Source organism: Bidens hawaiensis, unplaced genomic scaffold (genome assembly GCF_021521415.1).
Source record: "Bidens hawaiensis isolate Kalapana, Puna unplaced genomic scaffold, B.hawaiensis_p1.1 tig00028598_1, whole genome shotgun sequence".
Classification (NCBI taxonomy): domain Eukaryota; kingdom Viridiplantae; phylum Streptophyta; class Magnoliopsida; order Asterales; family Asteraceae; genus Bidens; species Bidens hawaiensis.
This window is the reverse complement of record NW_027505126.1, coordinates 1,958-25,425: the sequence shown is the minus strand read 5'-3', so window position 1 is coordinate 25,425 and position 23,468 is coordinate 1,958. Positions and strand designations below refer to the sequence as shown.

The window sequence follows — 23,468 nt, the reverse complement described above, 5'->3', positions numbered from 1 at the left end:
TTGTTTTAACGAAGGCCCAGTGAAAAAAAATAGTGTAAAAGGTGAGACTGGTGAAAGTTATTTTTTAAATTGAGATTATTATCAGCTAATTGTAAAAAGATGGAATTATTAAATTTCAATTCACATAAAGGAAAAGGATAATAAACTGTTGGTTGCTTTTTATGTGGGATCAGGACCATCTAAGTGGTTAGTTGAAGTGGAACTGAGTTGAGTTCCCACAAGTGTTTAAGATTCTCATCTTTTAAGATACACATAATGTAGTCTAAGTGACACTTGATCATGGACCAGGTATTTTCCCTCTTTGGGCATCTATCGGTCCGCCTTTCGGTTAGTGGAGGTGGTCATGGCTCATGATGTGTAGTGGTCCGAAATCGATAAAACTGGAAATAAACATGAACCAGAAATTAGATGGAAAAGGAAGGGATGATTTAACTAACAAACCACCTAGATATTTGACTTTCTTCATGATCATATATATATCGAAACTGCAAATGAAAAGACTTGAAAGTTGAAATGAGAAACAGTGTTGTCTCCTCGTTAACATCAATCATCACTTAGGCTGAGTGTAGTGGGCGTAGGCTCGGGCGACAAAGGGGCGAAATTAGGCGCAAACACCGCCCCCGGGCGATATGTGGATGAAAAGGGGCGGGGGCGGGTTGTTTTTGTCGCCGTTGAAGAAGAAGAATTATTATTTTATTACATGTTGTGTATGTATATATATGTATATGTATATGTATATATGTTGTGTGTGTGTGTATATACGTATATGTATATATGTGTATATGTTGTGTGTGTATATATATGTATATATGTTGTGTATGTGTATATATATATGTATATGTATATATGTATATATGTTGTGTGTGTGTATATATGTATATGTATATGTATATGTATATATGTTGTGTGTGTATGTATATGTATATGTACCAACCGAGCCAACCGAGCTATCCGTTTCAATTTTCCGACCCGAACCTAAACATGTACGCCAACCGAGCTACAGTATATGTTTTTTTATATTTTTAGTTATGTATTTTTTTGTATTTCTTTTTAATTTTAATGCATTTTTATTTAATTATTTGAAGAAATTGGTTTTTATTTGATTAGTTTAATTATAAAAAGAAAATAATAAAAAAAGATACTATGGGCCCAACTTGTAACCCCTACACCATTACACCCCAAAAACAAATTTGCCTCTTTTGCTGACTAGGCGTCACGTGTCACAATTCGCCCCCAATTGTAGCCTCTACACTACACATAGCCTTATAGTATTAATAGCTACTTTTTTTTTCTCCTTAGTTGCTTTTTAGTTTTAGTATGCATCAAATTTAGTTCATGCATTTTTGGACTAAATGTCCTACCTTTTGGACCATTGCTATTGTTTTTAGTTTATATCACTATCTTTTGTTATCACTATTGTTATCACTAGTTAACTATTATTATTATTACTATTATTATTAGATGTATCGGTTTTTAATAATCTTTACTATCATCTATTGGTCGTCGGTTTCAACTAACGAATTGGGTTGATAACGATCTCATCATTTATCATATTTGTTCCCAATGGTTTGTGACTAACAGAATTCTAACACCAAACTCAGCATTTTCGTACCAAACATCTTTGTAACCTTAAATCGGACATTTAGGAACATTTTTCTAGTAAAACCCCAATTATTGAGGTCGTCGGAATTGGTTGGTGGTACTCAAGTGGTGTTCAAGTTGTGTTTTCCGGGAAAAGTGTGACTTTTCCGACGACCTGCAAGTAACGGTGTTGGTGGTGCTGATTGATTGGCGGTGACTCAGTTGGTGGTGGTGATGGTGTACATGTTGCGTTTTACGGGAAAAAATGTGACTTTTCCGACGACATACAGGTAACGGCGTTAACATACTATTAGTCGAGGAACGTTGGGAACAAATACGTTAAAATATGAGACCATCGCAGCCAAATCGTTAGTTGGGACCGGCAATGACCAAAAAATTTGATTAATAAAAAACAATATTATTATTATTAATATTATTATTATTATCATCTAAATTCTAAACTATGATCATTCAACATGAAGAATGAATAAACATATTTAAAACATACCTCAATTTAGAAAGACACATCAGGTCCATATTAGCTGGAGCAGTACAATGGTTCTTCATATAATTTCGATTAATAATATAACATGTTATAACTTATAAGTTGCTATCAATGGACTCCTATATACACACAACATCCACTAGACCAACTTGCTAATTGTATTACTAACTTTGTCAAATTGCATTGAAACAAATCTACCATAGGTGTAATATGTTTCTAATACAGTACTAAATATAATAATACAATATGCATAGAAATAAAGGATCTAGCTTTCTGACTAATAATAAAATGGAAGCACATTATATGAGACTATGAGTGATGGTGGGTTCCATGGTTTTTGTTCAGTGCCTAATTGACAAGACTTGGAGTTATAGAGACCTTTAACATATATATCTGGCTGAGAATTTTAGACAACAGACACAACACTGTTTTCCATTGTAGTCTAATAATTGAAGTAACTTGTTTTTTCTTTAACCTTTTTACAGTGTTGCTTTTAGTTATTATGTTCATTTGGTAATAAATATTACATGTTATATTGGGAATTATCTAAATATGTATGGACTTGAATCATATTGTAGAACACTAAACTCGAAAAACAAAGGTTGGTTTTGTAAGATAATGGTAATTAATACTGGGTCGTTTATTTCTTGATAAGGCATTACAATATATAGAGACAGAATGCAAACCCTATAGACCTAAGGTGGGCCCATGAACTCACACTAATAATACTTGATAACAATATAATCCAATAGGTTTAACATCATTCAATAGTTTTTTTTTAATGTCGTGAACTCTAGTTTCACAATTAGCTACAACATGACCCTTAACACCACAATAGAAACAAACCCGTCTTTCAGTGAATTTGAATGGCGAAACTGGAGTTTGAGAAGAAGAGCCTTGTTAATATATTTACTAAGCATAACCTTCAGCTCGTTTCTTCTTGATGAAGTCGATATTTGAATAATTCTCAAAATTCTGAATTACGTCAATACCGGTGGATTTGACATATTTGTTTTGTTGAAATAAAACTGGTACCAATAATAAGAATCCGCAACACTTGTGGGAACTCAATCACACAAAATCTAACACAAATGGTCCTGTTCAATGGGAATATAGAAATCCTAACATGATAATTATATTTAACTTTAACACCACATATCTTTTAAACTTTTGCTTTGAAAAAAAGCTCTGCAGGAGCTCTTCTATTTGCGCTGCGCACACAGAAGCTTCTGTAAAGTATTTGTTTTCCCGCGAACGTTTCATTAAAAAACATCTGTACGAGCTTTTGACCGGCTATATGTTATTCTCTAAGATATGACCAGTAGGTTATAGGACTATGGGGCCCAGTCTTGCAAGGTCCAACAGATAACTGATGGTGATGTAGTACAAAACAACTACCTCTATGAATGGAAAAGGATAAGATACAACTATACAAGTCACAAGTGGCTTTAATGTACTCTTACTGTATACAAACAGCACCCACTTTCCTTATATTTATGAACAAAATCACTAGAATCAACTTGATATTCTTTCACTAGCAATATTCCTGCATGCTTCAAGTACACACTAATAATACAAACAGCCAAGTTCTTTATTTAGAAACTTGTATCAATCTCTTGACAGTTTAAAAAACACACAAAACAAACAATAACGAAAAGCCCGCTTTTGGAGGTTGTTGATACAACTACGTTTCTTGATTATTATTTTTTTTGCTGGATTAGGTGGTTTTACAAAAAAAAAAAAAAAGGTGGTGTTAGGTGGCTAACTAAATTTTACGTGATTTTCGGTAATTTGTTATCTCAAATAGCGGATTATGAGGACACGCCAGCTAACTTTCCAAGTGACAATCCAAGTCATCCAATTGTGGCATGTGGAAGCCGCTAGCTATCTCATATAGCGGATTACGCAAACCACCCATTTTGGACGATTGGACTGCCACTTGGAAAGTTAGCTGATGTGTTCTCATAGTCCGCTATCTTAGATAGCAAATTACCTAAAAAATTTTAAAATTTAGTCAACCACCTAAAATCACATTTTTTATGTAAAACCACATCATTTATTGATATATAATTATATTTGTTAATGTTAATGCACAATTAAGAACACATCATTTTACTAATGGTGGGGTTCCATGTGTATTTTGTTCGGTGCCCACCAGACAAGACTAGTGGCTTAACATTTAACAATAGTAACAGAATATCCTACCGACTAATACAGCCAGATAAATAACAAAAGCACTGTTTGTTTTCTTATCAGCAACAACTTATGTGAAGTTAATGTCTCAAGAAAATTTAAATAAGAAATAAAAAGCACAAGTATCTAAACAAGAAAAGTTCAATATGAATATAGGAAATTGGATTTTAATAATCCAACGTTACTGGTTGATAATAATCTCACTTCAGAAAATAACCATCAACGGTCCACCTACCACACTAATTGTTTTCATTTGGCTTCTGTTTAAAAAACTTATCTTCGTTAATTTTTTTTCCAAATTTCAAACTAATGTTTTAGGACTTTTGATCCAAAAATCAAGCCGCCTAGACCACCGTTTAGATGTAAGTTTAACATCAATCGATTCATATCATCCTTCCAATCAAATGTCTTAAAACATCAATTTGAAATTCGGAAAAAAAAACTTAACAGAGTTATGTTTTTTTTAAGCAGAGGTCCAATTAATGAAAACATTTAATGTGAAATGTGGGAGTAGTGGAAGCTATTTATAGAGGTGAGATTATTATCAGCCAACTGCAAAAATATGAGACTATTAAAATTCAATTTACCTATAAACAAAAATAAGTTACACAATTAAAAACTGAAATAAAGCGCAAGAAAATAGAAATCGTGCTATAATTGTGATTTATGATTATATTATGCTTTTAAAAAAGATAGCAATAGTGACACAATTGCAAGATTGTGTTTCTTGAATATGGCAGACAGTAAAAATATTGTTAAATTTTTTGACATGACCACATTTGGGATGCTTTTATTGTCACTTTTATACATTTTTAGTTACTCTTAAAGAGAACCATGTGAAGTTGGTGTTTTTATTCAAGCACTAGACGTTAAGAAAGTGGAGAATATAAGGGCTTGCAAGGATCAACATCAAGCATCTGTTTGTGGGGACATTTAAGAGAGATGACATTTATAGTTTATGTATGTAAAGGTGTGTAAGTGTAGCGTGTGGAGAGAAAAAAAATACAGTGGTGAAACTTGGACAAGATTGTTGGGGGCAGATTCAAAATCACTGACGAAACTTCTTTACCCCCTCCCCCCCCCCCCCAATGTTTTTTCACCTAGTAGTGTAAATACATTCGTTTTTCGCCCGAAAAATTATATACGTAGTGTAAAGTTACCCGTTTTCGGCCGAAAAATTTGAGCCCCCCTCTCGTTTATATTTGTTTGAAAATACAAATGTATTAAAAACATCATAAACAAGGGTGGGCCAGCCTCACAATTTCGGTCGAAAACGGGTAAACTTATACAACATATATAATTTTTCAGACGAAAAACATATAACTTTACACTATTGCGCAAAAAAACAGGGTGACACCCACTAAATTTTCGGGCGAAGCTTCTTTAGAACCATGCCCCCCCCCCCCCCCCCCCCCCGTGTTTTTTTAGCTCAGTAGTGTAAATACATTTGTTTTTCGTCTAAAATTTTTACACGTAGTGTAAGTTTACCCATTTTCGGCCGAAAATTTAAGCCCCCCCCCCACTTGTGTGTTCGCATCCAAGTTTCGTCACTGCTTAAAACGTTAAAAAACTTCATAAACGAGGGTGGACGGGGCTCAAATTTTTGATCGAAAACTAGTAAATTTACACTGCTTATAAAAAATTCGGACGGAAAACCGGTAAATTTCGCAAAAAAATTGGGGAGGTGGTCGGATTCAGACTCAAAATGTATTAGAAAAATAATAAACAAGGGGGAAGCTCAAAATTTCAGTCGAAAACTGGTAAATTTACACTACGTATAAAAATTTCCTGGCGAAAAACAGGTGAATTTACACCAGGGCCGGCCCATAGGGGTGGCGGGGTGGTCGACGGCCACAGGCCCGACACCCTGTTAGGCCCGAAACTTTTTTTAAAAGAAAAGTTATTTTTATTTTTATTAAGAACAATATTTATATTTAATGTTTAAACCTGGTTATATGACCACTAGCTTGGTCTGGTGGCAAATGGGTATTACTCTCAACCAAAAAGTTATGGGTTTAAGTCTCATTCGAGACATGTTTAATTCTATTTTTATACAAAAAAACTTTTACACAACCCAAATTATAACCAAGTAAACCTATATAAAAATTTAATTGTTTAAACCAACAAAATACTTCTTTTTAATTAAGACCAAAAAAAAAATTCGCCTTCGACCCAAATTTTTTTTTTCTTTCTCGGAGCCGGGCTTGGTTTACACTACTGCAAAAAAAAGAAAATACTGGGTGGCCCTCAGTAAGCTTCGCCCATGAGAAAAAGCACTTAACAGTGAGCATCATTGATTATATATAGCTTCTTTCTCATATACTCAATTTTCCCCTCGGATTCGCAAGATATATAATCTTAAAACATAATAAAATCTTGTAACAACAATTTGCAATGGATGGAAGTCAAGAAACCACCAAAGGTTGGTTAGATCTTAGCCTAGGACAAAATCTAGGTGCCACCTCAGCATCAAAGCCTATGAAGGTGTATACATGCAACTTCTGCAGGAGAAGGTTTTACAGTTCACAAGCATTAGGCGGTCATCAAAACGCTCATAAGCGAGAGCGTGACGCAGCTAGAAGATACATGGCACCAAACACGAGTAATAATATATTTCCAGCTAACTTCAGGTTTAACCAATCCCCTATGGTTCAAGCCCACTCAACGGTTCACACACCAAACCGAGATGATGAATTAGCTATACCACGGTTTGGTGATAATGGAACCGTTGGAGTCAGTTGGGTGCGAGCCGCACCCTATGATGGGCAAGAAGATGTGGGGTCAAAATGGCATGGAGGTTTTTATTTTGAAGCGCAAACGGGGTCTCAGCCGTCGGATTATCAAATGATTGACTTGAATCTAAAGCTGTAGTTTTGTAGCGTCGTTGTATGTTGCGTCGTCGTCTAATGAGAAATATCGGTTTCTCAATATATATATATATATTATGATGTTGATAACTTGTTAAACTTGTGTAATATTCTTAAGTGAATTTGTCTCATGTTTCTCTAAGAATAAGATTTATTGCATTTAGAAACAAAAATGCATTTTGGAGTTTGAGTTTGGAAGATCTATTTAATAAATATTATGCACCTTTTTTACTTAGTAAATCATGTTTTTTCTTCTTTTGTGGTAATGATATTAGTCATATTTGGCGACCTTCGGGCAAGATTCCGGCTAGTTTTTGGTCAGGTTCCGATGAGATTCTGGCCAAAATCCAGAAAAGTCCATCAAAATTTTGCAAATTCCGGGTAAACTTGTGTGAAACATCAAAAAATGTCATGGAACCGGCCCTAAACAAGTCAAAAACATGTTTGAAACCCGAAAAAAGTGATATTTTTATGCTATGTGTCTTGTTTATCTTGGCATTCGCTTTTGAAGCGACTCGCACCTAGCACCTTGAGTACGCCTTGCGCCTTTGACAACTATGATTTATTCCTTATGATTATAATGCTATGCATATAGATAAACATGATACCATATCACATATTTGCATATTGAAAAACTGTTAACTTACTTTCTTAATTACAACACATATAATTTGTTCATGTTTTCTGCTTACTCTCTCATTCTTTCAATACTCAATTATTCTCTACTTTTTTGAGTTTACAATTAAGTTTTCTAAAGCACGCGTTATTATTCCCTCTCGTTTCATTTCTCACTCAGAAGTTTTGCTTATCAAGTCACATCAACTAAACTAACTAATTAAGGGTGGAGGTGTGCACAGTTCGATTTGGTTATTAGCCTACGACACCGCAAAAACAAACCTTGTGCGTCCGGGAATGTAGAAGATAGAAGGATGATTATGAGATGGTGAAAGATCAATGTGAGTCCATCACGTTCCGCGCATCAGGGGTACGGTCTCACTGCGGTTGAGGAGTCGTCGACCTTGGACATAGCCCCGAAAAGATAAATTTACACGTAAGACTATCTGTTGTTTAAAAAAAAGTCTAGTAATAAGTTATAATGGTCTAGTGTGGAACCATGGTCATTTGTCATTTCAACAAAGGAAAATTAAATATAAAAAGTCACCAAAACAATCAATAATTATTGATTGATAATAGTTGAGTTCTATTTTTTTAGATGAGAGTTTAACCTGACATGTAAACGTTTAAAAAATTATATATAAAAAAAAATAATCCATTCAAGTTGATAGTGAAACTATAGAAAATACATTATATGCTGTTACTCATTTAAAACGTTGAAAATGTTGGTAATAATTTAATAAACAAGAAAACATCATGGTGTGTGTAAATTATATATTTGTGTGGTATTCAGGATTGCAACTTGAGTGTATAGAAAATATGAAATAAAATAAAAAAGACACATTGTATTCAAATTAAAAATGTAATTTAACTTAATAAAACATTTTAAAACTTTTTAATTAATTCATAAGAATGGTGTACATGGTTGATTTTAGAAGCTGATGTCACAATTATTTTGGTTTATTATACATAAAATTTTAAGTTATAGGTTAAAAAAATCTAAACATTTTAGGCTTTCAAGGGTGATGAGTGTCAAGCACCTACTTCCCCTAAGTATGAGGTTAAAATTATGCGAGCGCAAAGCGCAATTCAACTGATTCTATATGTTAGCAAGGTATTGATAAGTCCTGTAGGGTTCCGGTAACGAGTTCTAAATGGTTAAAGAATATGAATATATTTAAAGATACCGTAAACATACGGTAACCGTCCTACAACATTTTAGGATCATATGAAAAGTAATGAATTTTAAAAAGAAAATACATGAGTTACAAAAGCACTAACAAATACTTTTTTGTTATTTCTTATCAACTATCACATCAGGCTCCTCCCAAACAGTGTGCTGACGGGGAACGCTCATCGCTCAACGATTCTTTCTCGGCATCCTTGGAAGTCAGCATGTTAACCTGCAGAATTTTAGCCATGTAAGTCAAAAGTTCTTACATGTGTCAACAAAGAATACACGAAATTTGGAAAAAGTCAACCTTGACGATTTCGGGGCTCGAGTTTTGCTGTTGGTAGGCTGCTAATATACTCAGGTTAAAATCCTGAAAAAAAAATATATTGAAATAAATTTACACATGGTATTTTCTCCGGTGCCGTACAAAATAAAAAAACTTGTTACGCATAGCCCACCGTGTTCAAAAGATTACACAAAGACAGCATCACATGTGTCGATTCAGTTTCTTTGTGTCAATTCCAGCCAATACAACAAATTGTAAAATGACAAAAATGCCCCCGACCACGGTACGAAAGACTAGTTTTTTTTTAACTTCCTGTGCGAAGAATCAATGCCTTAAAAAGCTAAGTCTTTGACTTTTACAAGCAATTTCTTTTTAAAAATTCTAGGGCATTTTCATCATCTGGATGCTTTTGGCGATTAAACTACCAAATCGATGCTCAGGTGCATGTAAAGTTGTTTTGATATATAGGTGGATTTGGATTAAGTTTTTAAATATTTTGTGCAGATAAAAGTTTAATTTTCAACTTTTAAACATGAAAACAAAAACAAAAAAGTAAAAACTCACTCTAAACGGGTCTCCCCTTAAAGATTGAACAAACATGGAGGATCCTGAACTTTTTCCCTGCATACCCGCAACCAAACATATATAAAAAGTGATGCTAAAAAATGGCAAAACATGACAGTTATTCAAGAATTGACTTTCACTAAAATATGGTTTAGACCCTAAACTATTTTCTTGATTTTATTTTATCATCAAAGTTTTAGTAACTTCAAAATATATAAACTAACTTATTTTGTAAGTGGTTAAGTCCTCAAACTTTGTCTTCTTATTTAAAAATGTAAATTGCATAAAATAGAAAAAACTGAGATCAACCTACAATTATTACAGATTTTTGCAACCAGCCTTATTTTTACTGCTTACGCCTCATGTGGCACTAATTGATGTTATGCCACTTCGGATGCCATATATATCCATATAAAGTTTTAGAAAGATAAATTTATTTGCAAATATGGAAAAAAAACTGACTTATTAGATTTATATCCAAAAACAATTCTTGCACAGCAAATGGCGTATGACTTTAATAACTCGATAAATCATGAAAACAGTTCATGAACTACACAATTTCGTTGAAAGCATGTACAAAACTTTAAGATATAAACCTTATGAATTTGGTAACAGTGTAAATCCACATCAGCAACTTACCTCTAATGATATATCTCTGAGTCGTCTTCCTGTTTGAGCACAGCAAATCCGTACCACATGTTCATCACAACTTCCACAAAGAACATAATCTCTCCCGTTCATGTAATACGAGCGCGTATAATTCTGAGCGCTTCCGGTTGGAGATATTCCAAAATCAAGGTGAAGTCTTCCATCAACAGCCAGCAGTTGTTTAACCTATAAAAATATACATTTTTTTAAAATTTTTTGTATACTTCAATCAAAAAGTAACTGCGAAACTAAGCAGTTACGCGGTGGGATATCGGTAATTTTAATATCATGCATAATTTATATATATAGCACTTTAACACTAACAATTCAGTATACTCTCCTACTATTAACAAATTATCCTTTTGGGACTTGCAAAACACTACAATTGTAGCAAGTAGGAACTGATTAAGACTCAAAACACTGATATCGGGAATATCGGTGATATATCGATGAAATACCAGTCAATATCGCTGATATTATCGGTAATGATATTTTGACCGATATTTCACATGAAAACCTATAACCGGAATACCACCGATATTGACTGCGTAGCTGCGAAATTTACCTCGTTGTCAACAGATGAAACAAGAAGATAATGATCATCTGGAGAGAAACAAACCATCACATTTCCTCGACCACTAGAAGCAGTGTAACACGGGTGAATCGGTTTTTGCCTCAAATCCCACATTTTGACATCATGGTCAAACGATGATGTGGCAAACATAGACGGTGAATGGTTTGCAAACTTAACAACATTAATGTGTTCTTTGTGCATGTCAGTGAACACCTGCAGGCGTCTACCGGTGCTGATGTCATACAAAGCAACATCTTTTGAATACCCACTGGCGAGAAACAGTTCGTCTAATGAGTTAACATGAACAGAAGTCAACTGGTCAAACTCATCAAAGGAAACAGAAGCACCATTTGCGTAGATACCCTTATTTGTTGATGGAATTTGCTGAATGTCATATAGCTTCAGCAAACCATTATCCGACCCTGATATAAGCTGGAGAAAAAAAAACAAAAAAAAGATAGATAATGTTAGATTTCATAACTAAGTTTGCATCATTTTACAAGCATTAATTTCATATAAATCATAATATGTCAAAGATATACCTTATTTGGATACTTTTTAAGCCAACATAATCCAAGAACACTATTCATACATCGATGTGAAGTAATATACCGTACGACCTTTTCACTTTCATGATTAACAACAATAACTTCACCATCCAAAGTTCCAATAACCATTAAACTTGAATTAGAAGGATGATACTCAAATTGTCGCGGACGAAATTTTCTACCGTCATTATTTGGTATACAGCTGGTTTTTATAGAAAGTGGATGCAAAGAAGGCAATATTGCACACCCGACTTTTGAAGCACCGAGTGATCTTGAATAATAACTACGTGACTTATGCCCTTTAACCTCACGGCTTTGCAGGATAGTAGCAACATTCTCTTTATTTGTCCTTTTGTATGGTAGATATTCAAAGTTGTCAGAATAGATAACTGCAGCTCGGTCTTTGTCAGCCTTTCTGATTGGCTGATTATCCAAAACTTTTAGATTGGGAAATGAAGCTATTAAATACTCTCTATAATGTTTTTCATTGCATATTGGTGAGGAATGATAAAAAAAATGTTTTTTTGGGGATGTATGTGAGGTAGATCTTAATATGGATGAATTTGACCATGATTCTTCTGCATCTTCTGATCTCCAAGGAAAAATCTGATATTTATAATAAAACTTCTTTAACCATTGCAAAAACTATAATAATAAAAAGGAATGATTGCATAAAAAAAAAGTAACCAGCTTTCCTCAGATTTCTATTCTAGGTAATATCAAACCTTCTCGCTCCGAAAAAGAATTTAAAGCAAACTTTTAAAATAAATTGTTTAAGGCAAGGAAGTAGGGACATTATACTTTAATTACAAAAACAAAAAACAAAAAAAACTAAATGAAGGCTAGAATTTTATTGCATTAAAAAATAAATATATAACATAAGAAGAACCTTCTTATTTTCTCCATTTTGAATAACCAACTTTCACCTTTTCGATTTGAGTAGGTGAATGTTGCAGAAAATGGCTATTTCCAAATCTATGTCCCAAAATGGTTATAATACCTTTTAGAAATGGGCTAATTTGGTAAATTGATCACATGATGGCCGGTTTCTTGTTTATGTAGTTGCATGGCATTTTTTTCTGATTTGGTGACTTATCAGTAAATTACCAAACTAGCCAACATCAAAAACACAAAATGATCATGTAGCCTATTTCAAAAGAAAGTATAATTACCACACTAGCACATATTTTGATGAGGTGGCTTAACGGCTTATCAAACTAGCTCACTTCAAAACAGAAGTGCAATCGCGTGGTTGGGACATTATTAATTAATTATATTTACCAAAACAGACCATCAACCTAAGTATGTTGATATTCTATGACATTAGCCTTTATGCAACTAGCCCTAATTAATTTAAAAAAAACGAAGCATAACGGACGAGACAAAAGAATGCTTACCTCATTAGGAAGATCAAACAACCTGTTCAAGTCACTAGATTCATAAGTGATACCTTCCAACAACCTGATGCCAGGATGTGTATTTGAAAAGTCAACTTCACTATCTGTAGACTCGCCGGATTCACTTACCGTTTCATCAACTGAATTATTATTGGCAATTGGAAACACATTAGAGAGTTCATCTTCCGCATTAAGAAGCAAATCTTTGTGTTCTTCGGTAGTTTCATTAATTAAACTAAAACTAGTGTCCTCATCTGATGTTGCCCCAAAATATACAGGGCATGCCTTGGAGTCAATACAACAATAACAGCTTTGAAAACGGAGTTCGATTAGATTTGGAAGTTTTGCAAGTGAGGCACTTGTAGTCCAAAAATTGGATATTTTTGTCTCACATAAAGATAGACACTTTAGATTTGGCATACATGTAAAGCAATCTTTACCAAAAGTGGATAGTGATGGACTGAAATCAAGATTAAGAGTGTGCATTTGCACGAATTTCCCATTCATATTCACCTTCCGAAAATGGGAAAACTTTAAGTTTAAAACTTGGCATGACAAGCCTCTCAGTGAGAGCCCCCTAACAGAAATATGTCACAAAACGAGTCGTTAATTCAAATTTGATGATGAATTGATGATGATATAATAAGAATACATATAAAATAGGAAATGTATGTATAAATTAGGATAATATAAGTGGAGGTCACCCGAGTAATCGACTATTTCCGTCAAAATTCTCTTATAGGGCCCCATGAAAATACCCTTGAACCTCTTGTAAAAACAACATTTTAAACATATAATATCCTGACACCAAATCAATGACACTTTTGAGCTTTCAAGATTTTTAGGGCATTTTATCAATAAGCCACAAGCAAGTTGCGAACCCAAGTTGTTTTACCAATGTTATTAATAAAGGCAAACCGCACAAAATAGAAACGAACTACACAACTTTCTTTCCCGATCCTAGCAACAAACTATTTGGTACACACAAACTAGAAACCAACTTATAATTTCTTACTGATTTAGCAACCGATGCCATTTTAACTTATTTTTACCTTAAATGATTGATGTGGCGCTAGTTGAGCCATGCCCGCTGCCACCACATCCGGTGTCACATATGAAAATAAAAAGGCTTTATGTGAAAGGAGTTTATATAAAACAAATTTATTTACAAGTTTGAAAACTAACACACCTAAGAAGCCACATCAGAAAACTAAATAGTATATGCTACGTTACAACAAATGCCATGTGGCTTGATTGCTGAAATTGGTAATGGGCTGTAAGTTATTTCTATTTGCACCTAATCTAAATTCGGTTGCTAAATTTGGAAGAAAAAATATGTAAAGTACACTTCTTGTAGATGTTGTTTACCCCCAACAATAATACAAATCGCAAGAAAATAAAATGTAAGTAAAAATTAAGAATGTGTAAGACATACATTAAGAAATCCTTGCCAAGTTTTTTGTCTTGGAGATCCACCACCCGAAGTTTTTGGTTTACTGCATGCAATAACGATAAAACAGAACTGCCTTCTAACGAACATCTTGAATTTTGAAGTATGTCAACTGAATCAATTTCAGAAATATCAACTTGTTCAAGCACACTGTACAGTGGATGGAAGTCAACGCTTATTAAGTCATCCAAAAAAATCACAAAACAAGCCTCTTCATTATTTGATTTTCTAAACTCAGCCTGCATCATATAAATGACAACCGATTAGCATCCTTCTTCATTTCCATCAACATATTAGACACTGTTACAGGTTCTTTAATAATACAAATACTTAAATCAAGACAGCGAAGCAAACCTTACTGAAAGCTGATAAAATTGATTTATTAGGTAGAATACTGCAATCGATGCAAGAATCAATATACCTGAAAACAAGAAACAACATGTGAAATAGCGCTTGTTAGGATACGGTAACCAAATAGCGGACCCTGAATGGAGTCATGGACAAACAAAGTAAATACATGTTGACAGTCTGACATGCTCTAATTAGGGTGCTAACAAGCTGAGCCACTCGCAAACTACTCGCGATCCGATGGATGAAAAGCTCGAAACGAGCCAATCTTTTTCAAGCGCGAGCCCAGCTGGATCCTCAAATAAAGCGTATTTAGTTATTGAGCCCAAGATCGGATCGATAAAATACTCAAGCCTCGAGTATTTTAAGTTTTACCTCTTTTGGACTTCTACGTATTAATTTCACACTGCACAGCCGAGCTTTGGCTCGTCTAAGGTATTACACGAGCTTGAGCCTAGCTTAGACTTGTTTAAGGCTTTTCTCAAATATATAAATATAAATAAAAACGCATATAAATTAATTAACATAATGAACTTGAGCTTGTAAAAAATGACTCGCGATGCAAACTTGCACTTGTTTAAGGATTGCCTTAAATATATAAATATAATAAATAAAAAACGTATATAAATTAATTAACAAATAATAAACGACCCGAACTCAAGCTTGTAAAAAAATTACTCACGAGCTGAGCTCGAGCTTTAGAAAAAAAGCTCGAAATGAGCCGGGATCGAGCTCAGGCTCTCGTAAGTCAAAACAAGCCTAGTCTACCTCGCGCTAAACAAACACTGAACTAGATCTATCTATCGATCGGGCAATTAACAATAAAACTAATGCATATGTGGTTAACGTATAATAATCACTCTGGTGAAATCGAGTTACTATTAATCGATCCGAACTAGGTCACATTTCACACCGCATAGCCGAGCTTAGTCTCGTTTAAGGCTATTTTCAAATATATATAATTAAAAACATATATAAATCAATTAACTAATAATAAGCAAGCCGAACTCGAGCTTGTAAAAAACTACTCATGAGCCGAGCTCCAGCTTCAGAAAAAAAAGCTCGAAACGAGCCGAGATCGAGCTCAGGCTCGGGCTAAACAAACACTGAACCGGATCTATAGATCGATCAATCGATCTATTTCAATTAACATATAACAGTATAACACCAATGCATTTATAGTTATAACGTATAATAATAATAATCACTCTAATGAAACCAAGTTATTATTATTATGAATCGATCATAATAAGGTCACATTGTTTACAATAATCAGAAACAATTAATTAATTAATTTCATCATCGATTATTTATAATATACGTATGATTTATGTTGACGTAATGAAGACAAGAGTAAGTAAAATTGATATTATCATATTACCTGTCCGTTAGGGTTTGGATGTCGATAACCATGGCGATGACGGACGGACGGCAAATCCGGTAACGGTCCGTTGATCGGAGATGATTTACGGACAACCGTAGAAGATATTGAAAGTCAAATTCACGTTGACAGTTAATTGAAATGGTGCAATTTTAAGTAATTTTCTTAATTTGTTTTCATTTAAGTTTGTTTATGTTTGTTTGTGTTCACTTAACTTTGTTCAATTATTTTCGTTTAGATTTTAAACAAACGAACACAAATGTCCATTTTCAAATAAACGAACATGAACATAAATATTTGTTAAATTAAGTATCCGTGTTCTTTTAAAGTTAAATGAACGAATACGATCATGCCCTTGTTCGTGTTCATTTGATTCGGTTAAATGCTTTCATTATTAACATTGATGAATATATTGGTCTCGATATCTAGCTCTGCCAGTTTTATTTGTGTTTGTGAACACATTAACTTCTTTAATGAACGAACACGAACATAAAATCTCGTTCGGTAAGTGTTCGTGAACACATTATTTTCTTTACGAACAAACATGAACAAGGCCTTGTTCGTGTTCGTTCGGTTCGTTTACAGCCCTAGTTGCAACGGTTGATTAATTTGGGGCAATTAAGTACTAGCGACCCGTTATCGCTATATAAAATACTTAGTTAACGCATGTAGTTAAGCATTAAATACACAACGTTAACTAGCGCCAAACCTTTAACTTATAATTTCCTTATAGAGCTTTCCCATGTACAAATACTTACTCTCACGTGAAAGCCGGGTAGGGTCGTTTTCAAGAATTGTTAAACTATTTTGGACCAAAGACGAAAAATATTTTAGACCTTAAGATTTTAGTATTTATAATATAAGAAAAAGAAAAGGCTAGATGACATTGTAATGGTACCGACACACCTATAAACATGTTGTTTTACCATATAAAGTTGTTGTTTTATCATTATAAAAAAGACTGTGTTGTTTTATCAAAAAAGTGTTAAAATAGTTAAAAATTTTTTTCTCTCAGCATCACACGTTACCACGAGATTGTTGCTTAGGCTTCTTATAAATATTTCCCTATGTAAACCTACATGCGCGCACACACACACATACATACATGGAAGATAAGTAACAACGCTTTTGCTTTTTTAAGAAGTTTAAGAAAAATTATAGATAAATTTATCACTAATTAAAGGTTATAATAAAGTTATAAAAGATGTTAGGTAAACTTATGGGAACCATCAAACTATTTTGTGAAAAGTAATGAAGTTTAAAAATAAAATACAGGGGTTACAGATGCACTAACTTTTCAGTTATTTCTTATCAACAACAAAAAAATGCATTCACTGTGTGCTGGAAGGGAACACGTCGACCTGCAGAAGTTTACGCCTGTAAGTCAAAATCGTTGCATGCGTCAACAGAGAATACGTGAAGTTTGGGAAAAGTCAACCTTGACGATTGCAGGGCTCATACGTACACTCAAGTTAAAATCCTGAAAACAAGAAAAATAATGAAAACAAATGTTATTTTCTCCGGTGCAGTGAAAATTTGAGAAACTTCTCGCACATAGGCCATCGTATTCAAAAGATTACACAAAGACGACATTACAAGTGTTGATTCGATTTCTTTGTCAGATTTTGCCAAAATCTTAACAAGTTGTAAAATGACAAAAATGCCCCTGACCACAGTACAAAAAGCAAGTCTTTTGACTTCTACAGACAATTTGTTTTTGAATTCTAAGGGCGTTTTCATCATATGGAAGCTTTTGGCGACTAAACAACCAAATTTTTGCTCGGGTGCCATGTAAAGTTTGTTTGATGTGGAGTATATACTTTCCAAGACGCCCCCTTACGGTAAAGCTTTAGTATATACTTTCCAACTTTAAAACATGAAAACATAAATGAAAGAAAACGAAAAACTCACTCTAAACGGGTCCCCCCTTAAAGATTGCACAAACATGGAGGATCGGAAACTTTTTCCCTGCATACCCGCAACCAAACAAACATAAAAAGTGATGCTAAAAAAATGGCAAAACATGACAGTTATTCATAATTTGGTACTTTCACCTAAAATATGGTTAGACCTTAAACTATTTTCTTGATTCAATAAGTCATCAAAGTTCATTTTGACTTCAAAAATATATAAACTTAAATTATTCTGTGAGTGATTAAAATCTTAAATCCTCAAACTTTGTTTTTATTTAATAATAAAATCCCTAAAGTTTATTTCTTATTTAAATTAGTAAATTGTAAAAAAAAAAATTAAAAATAGAGATTAACTTAGACATCGCTAAAACTGGTAATGAAATGCAAGTTGATTTCTATTTTATGCAAAATTTATACTTTTGTGACTTAATTAATAAATCATAAAAATAGTTTGAAAATAGTTCACATCAGCAACTTACCTCTAATGATATATCTCTGAGCCGTCTTCCTGTTTGAGCGCAGCAGATCCGTACCACATGTTCATCACAACTTCCACTGACAATATAATCTCTCCCGTTCATGTAATACGAGCGCGTATAATTCTGAGAGCTTCCGGTTGGAGATATTCCAAAATCAAGGTGAAGCCTTCCATCAACAGCCAGCAGTTGTTTTACCTATACAACAAAAAATAATAATAATGTTTATAAGTCTTTGTATGCTTCAAACAAAAAGTAACTGTGAAAATGCGAAATTTACCTCGTTGTCAACAGCTGAAACAAGAAGATAATGATCATCAGGAGAGAAACAAACCATCACATTTCCTCGACCACTAGAAGCGGTGTAACACGGGTGAATCGGTTTTTGTCTCAAATCCCACATTTTGACATCATGGTCAAACGATGATGTGGCAAACATAGACGGTGAATGGTTTGCAAACTTGACAACATTAATGTGTTCATGGTGCATGTTGGTGAACACCTGCAGGCGTTTACCAGTGCTGATGTCATACAAAGCAACGTCTTTTGAATAACCACTAACGAGAAACAGTTCATCTAATGAGTTAACATGAACAGAAGTCAACTGGTTAAACTCGTCAAAGGTAACAGAAGCACCATTTGTTGATGGAATATGCTGAATATCATATAGCTTCAGCAAACCGTTATCTGACCCTGCGATAAGCTGCGAAAAAAGGGATAATTGTTAGATTTTATAACTTAAAAGTTTGCATCATTTTAAACAGATTACATATACATATAATTTCCAAAACTTTCTATAAAAAAAGGACCTTTCGTTAACTTTTATAAAGTTGAACAATTTTATCATGCAAGAAAAGGACTTTTTCATTGAAATAAAATCCAAATACTTATCATTAAGTTAAAACGGGACTAATGTGAAAATCATAAAAAAAAAAAAAAAAAGACTTAAGATTTTTTCCACAACTGCCCTGAAATATTGAAGCATAATATGTCAAATACATACCTTAGTTGGATACCTTTTAAGCCAACATAATCCAAGAACTCTATTTCTAGGTCCATGCGACGGAATATACCGTACGACATTTTCACTTTCATGATTAATAACAACAACTTCACCATCCAAAGTTCCAATAACCATTAAACTTGAATTAGAAGGATGATACTCAAACTGTCGCGGACGAAAGTTTCCACCAGCATTATCTGGTATACATGCGGTTATTGAAAGTGGATGCAAAGAAGGCAATATTGCACACCCGACTTTATTTGTTCTTTTGTATGGTAAATCTACAAAGTTGTCTGAATAGATAATTGCAGCTTGATCTTTGTTAGCTTTACTGATTGGCTGATTATCCAAAACCTTTAGATTAGGAAATGAAGCTATTAAATACTCTCTATAATGTTTTTCATTGCATATTGGTGAAGAATGATAAAAGAAATGTCTTTTTGGTGATTTATGTGAGGTAGATCTTAATATGGATGAATTGGACCATGATTCTGCTGCATCTTCTGATCCCCAAGGAAAAATCTGATAACATGATAAAATTTATGTTACTATTGCAAAAAATATAATAATAAATATAATAACTTTATCGCTACTAAAATGATTTATGTTACTATCGCTACTAAAAGTTGTTAAAGGCAACAAACATTCGTTGCCTTTAACAAAAAAACTAAGGCGAGAAACTTAATATTGTTTCCATTTTGAATAGCCAACTTTCTCCTTTTTTCTATTTGAGTAGGTGAATGTTGCAGAAAATGGTCATTTCCACATCCATGTCCCAAAATGGTTATAAACTTATAATAACTTTTTGAAATGGGCTATTTTAGTAATTTGATCAAATAATGACCGGTTTTCGGTTATGAAGTTACATGGCATTTTTCTGATGATGTGACTATAACTAAATCACCAAATTAGCCAACTTCAAGAAAGCAAAATGATCAAATGAGCCCATTTATTAAAAAAAAACATAATTACCAAATGAGTCAATAGTTTAATGAGGTGGCTTGCTGCTTGCCACATCATCTTTTTTACCAAGCTATACCGGTTATATGTCCACTAAAACAATCAAACTGGCTCACTTCAAGTGCACTCGCGTGGTCGGGACATTATTGATTATAATTTATAACTACCAACATGAACCACACCACCCTAATTAGTAAGTGCAGATTGCAGTGATACTCTATCACATTAGTCTTTATGCAATGAGCCGTAATTAAAAAGAAAGAATCATCATGAATCTTCAGACAAAATAATACTTACCTCATTTGAAAGATCAAGCAACCCGTTCCAGTAACTAGATTCATAAGTGAAAGCTTCCAACATATTGATGCCAGGATGTGTATTTGAAAAGTCAACTTCACTATCTGTAGACTCGCCGGATTCACTTACCGATTCATAAATTGAATTATAATTGCCAACTGGAAACACATTAAGAAAAAAATCTTTGTGTTCTTTGGGAGTTACATTAAATAAACAAAAACTAGTGTCCTCATCTGATGTTGCCCGAAAAGATACAGGGCATGCCTTGGAGTCAATACAACAAAAACAGCTTTGAAAACGGAGTTCGATTAGATTTGGAAGTTTTGCAAGTGAGGCACTTGTAGTCCACAAATTGGATATTTTTGTCTCGCATAAAGATAGACACTTTAGATTTGGCATACATGTAAAGCAATCTTTACCAAAAGTGTTTAGTGATGGACTGAAATCAAGATTAAGAGTGTGCATTCGCTATGAACGTCCCAATCATATTCACTTTTCGGAAATGGGAATACTTTAAGTTCAAAACTTGGCATGACAAGCCTCCTTGTGAGAGCCCCCTAACAAAAGTAAGTCATACAAAGCTCGTTAATTCAAAAAAAAATCAAAGTTGGCAATGATGATGATAATGATACCATAGTTATCAAAGGCGCATAGGCCTCGCCTGGGGCCTAGGCGTGAGGCGCAAAATAAGTGTGGGCCTAAGACAAAAAAAGTGCACTTAAGTAAAAAAATATAAATATATTATGTATTATAAAGATAATACCATTCTTCATATATAATAAACAAAGGCTATCAGTACCAAAAGCTCTAAAAGAGTCGAGATTCAAATGTAATTCCAAAACTTGAATAACAAAATGTTTAAAGTAAAGTACCAAAATGTTCAAAACATAAAAACCAAAAGGTCAAAAAGTATAACTAGTAAACGTTCAAATGACTATTGTTCTTGATCCGTCATCAATGCCATTAGAGGTGTTGTCACCTTCAAGAAGCAAGGGCCTAGGAACTAGAAGCACAGATATTGGGCCTGGCCTGGAAAATGGGCCTAGGCGCAAGAAGCGAGGGCTTTTAATAACGATGAATGATACATATGAAAAAATAGGAAATATATGTAGGATAACGTAGTGTAGGCGTAGGTCACCTAAACATTCAACTATTTCCATTAAAACTTTCTTATAGTGCCCAAGTAAGCATCATTTTACACTTATATCAATTTCAGCCAAAAACATGCAGAATTATATAAATGTCCTTGAACTTCTTGTTAGGACAAGTGACAACACTTTAAACCTATAATATTCAACATTTTTAAAGGCATTTTGTGAATAAGTCATAAGCAAGTCCTGAATTCTAACTGTTTTTCTGTTGATGCTAATAATAAGGGCAAACCGCACAAACTAAAAACGAACTACTCAATTTTTTTCCCGATGCTAGCAACAAACTATTTAGTGGAAAAAAAATAGAAACCAACTAATCATATCTTACTGATCTAGCAAACTTTAGCTGATTTTACCATAACTGATTGATCTGGCGCTAGTTGAGCCATGCCCGCTGCCACCACATCCCGTGCCACGTATGAAAAATGAATAAGCTTTATGTGAAAAGAGTTTATGTAAAATAAACTTATTTGATTGCTGAAATTGGTAACGCAGCGTAAGTTGGTTTCTATTTTGCACCTAATTTAAACCACGTTGCTAAGATTGAGAAAAAAAATGTTTTTTTTAATCAAAAGAAAATAAAAATGTATGTAAAAATTAAGCAAGTGTAAGACGTACAATAAGAAGTCCCTGCCGAGTTTTCTGTCTTGGAGATCCACCACCTGGAGTTTTTGGTCTACTGCATGCAATAGCGATAAAACAGAATCGCCTTCTAACGAACATGTTGACTTTTGAAGTATGTCAACTGAGTCTATTTCTGAAATATCAATCTGGACAAGCACATTGCAAAGCGGATGGATATCGTTGGTTTTTAAGTCATCCAGACATATCACAAAGCTAGACTCTTCATTATTTGATTTCTTAACCTCAGCCTACATCATAAAAATGCCAAATGGTTGGTATCCTACTTAATTTCCATCAATATATTTAAACCGAGACAGCGAAGCAAACCTTATTGAAAGCTGATAAAATTGATTCATTAGGTAAAGTACTGCAATCGTTGCAGGAATCAATATACCTACAAACAAGAATCAACATGTGAGTAAGTGAATGTTAGGATTAGAGTTGCACACTGAAACCGCTTAACCAAACCGAACCTATGGCCCGAACCAAAACCAAACCGGTTTGGAACCGAAGGAATCGGTTTGTAATTCTCTCCACTCAAACCGGTTCCAAACCGGTTAACCGAACCAAAAACAGGCAAAATCGTGCCAAGAAACCCAGGACTGTAAACGAATCGAACCGAACGAAGTTTCGACCATGTTCGTTCGTTTAGCGTTAACTTGTTCACGAACGGTTCATGAACGCTAACCGAATGGAAAATCTTGTCCGTGTTCGTTCATTAAAGGATTGAACTTGTTCACAAACACAAATGAACGAACGCAACCTCTGTTCATGTTCTTTTATTTAACTAAGCGAACGAATGAGCACGTTCGTGTTTGTTAATTTATTAAACGAACAAAGATACCGCCGAACACTTCATGGACTAACAAACGTAAATAAACACATTACCGAACTACTAACACAAATGAACGAA

At 34.0% G+C, this 23,468-nt stretch overlaps 3 protein-coding genes across 3 annotated transcripts; 1 reads left to right on the top strand and 2 right to left on the bottom strand.

Moving 5' to 3' along the window:
• The first annotated feature begins 6,673 nt into the window (after positions 1–6,673).
• On the top strand, positions 6,674–7,150 carry LOC143610900 (zinc finger protein 7-like). The gene has a single exon (XM_077085251.1). It carries the CDS (start codon positions 6,674–6,676, stop codon positions 7,148–7,150), a length of 477 nt encoding a protein of 158 aa, XP_076941366.1.
• A 1,921-nt stretch (positions 7,151–9,071) lies between these two features.
• Positions 9,072–16,247, bottom strand: LOC143610897 (protein DWD HYPERSENSITIVE TO UV-B 1-like). Its single transcript, XM_077085250.1, has 10 exons — positions 16,132–16,247; positions 14,757–14,823; positions 14,388–14,641; positions 12,953–13,529; positions 11,550–12,161; positions 10,999–11,439; positions 10,425–10,619; positions 9,786–9,842; positions 9,243–9,305; positions 9,072–9,164 (listed from the first exon to the last, which is right to left on the bottom strand). The coding sequence occupies exons 1-10, from the start codon at positions 16,161–16,163 to the stop codon at positions 9,078–9,080; spliced, it is 2,385 nt and encodes a 794-aa protein (XP_076941365.1). The 5' UTR covers positions 16,164–16,247; the 3' UTR covers positions 9,072–9,077.
• A 2,517-nt stretch (positions 16,248–18,764) lies between these two features.
• Positions 18,765–22,949, bottom strand: LOC143610891 (protein DWD HYPERSENSITIVE TO UV-B 1-like; the record flags this gene model as incomplete). Its single annotated transcript, XM_077085246.1, has 5 exons — positions 18,765–19,223; positions 19,524–20,045; positions 20,781–20,904; positions 22,550–22,803; positions 22,883–22,949. Coding segments are annotated over 5 exons (1,426 nt in total), but the record flags the coding sequence as incomplete, so codon positions are not given.
• Positions 22,950–23,468: the final 519 nt, after the last annotated feature.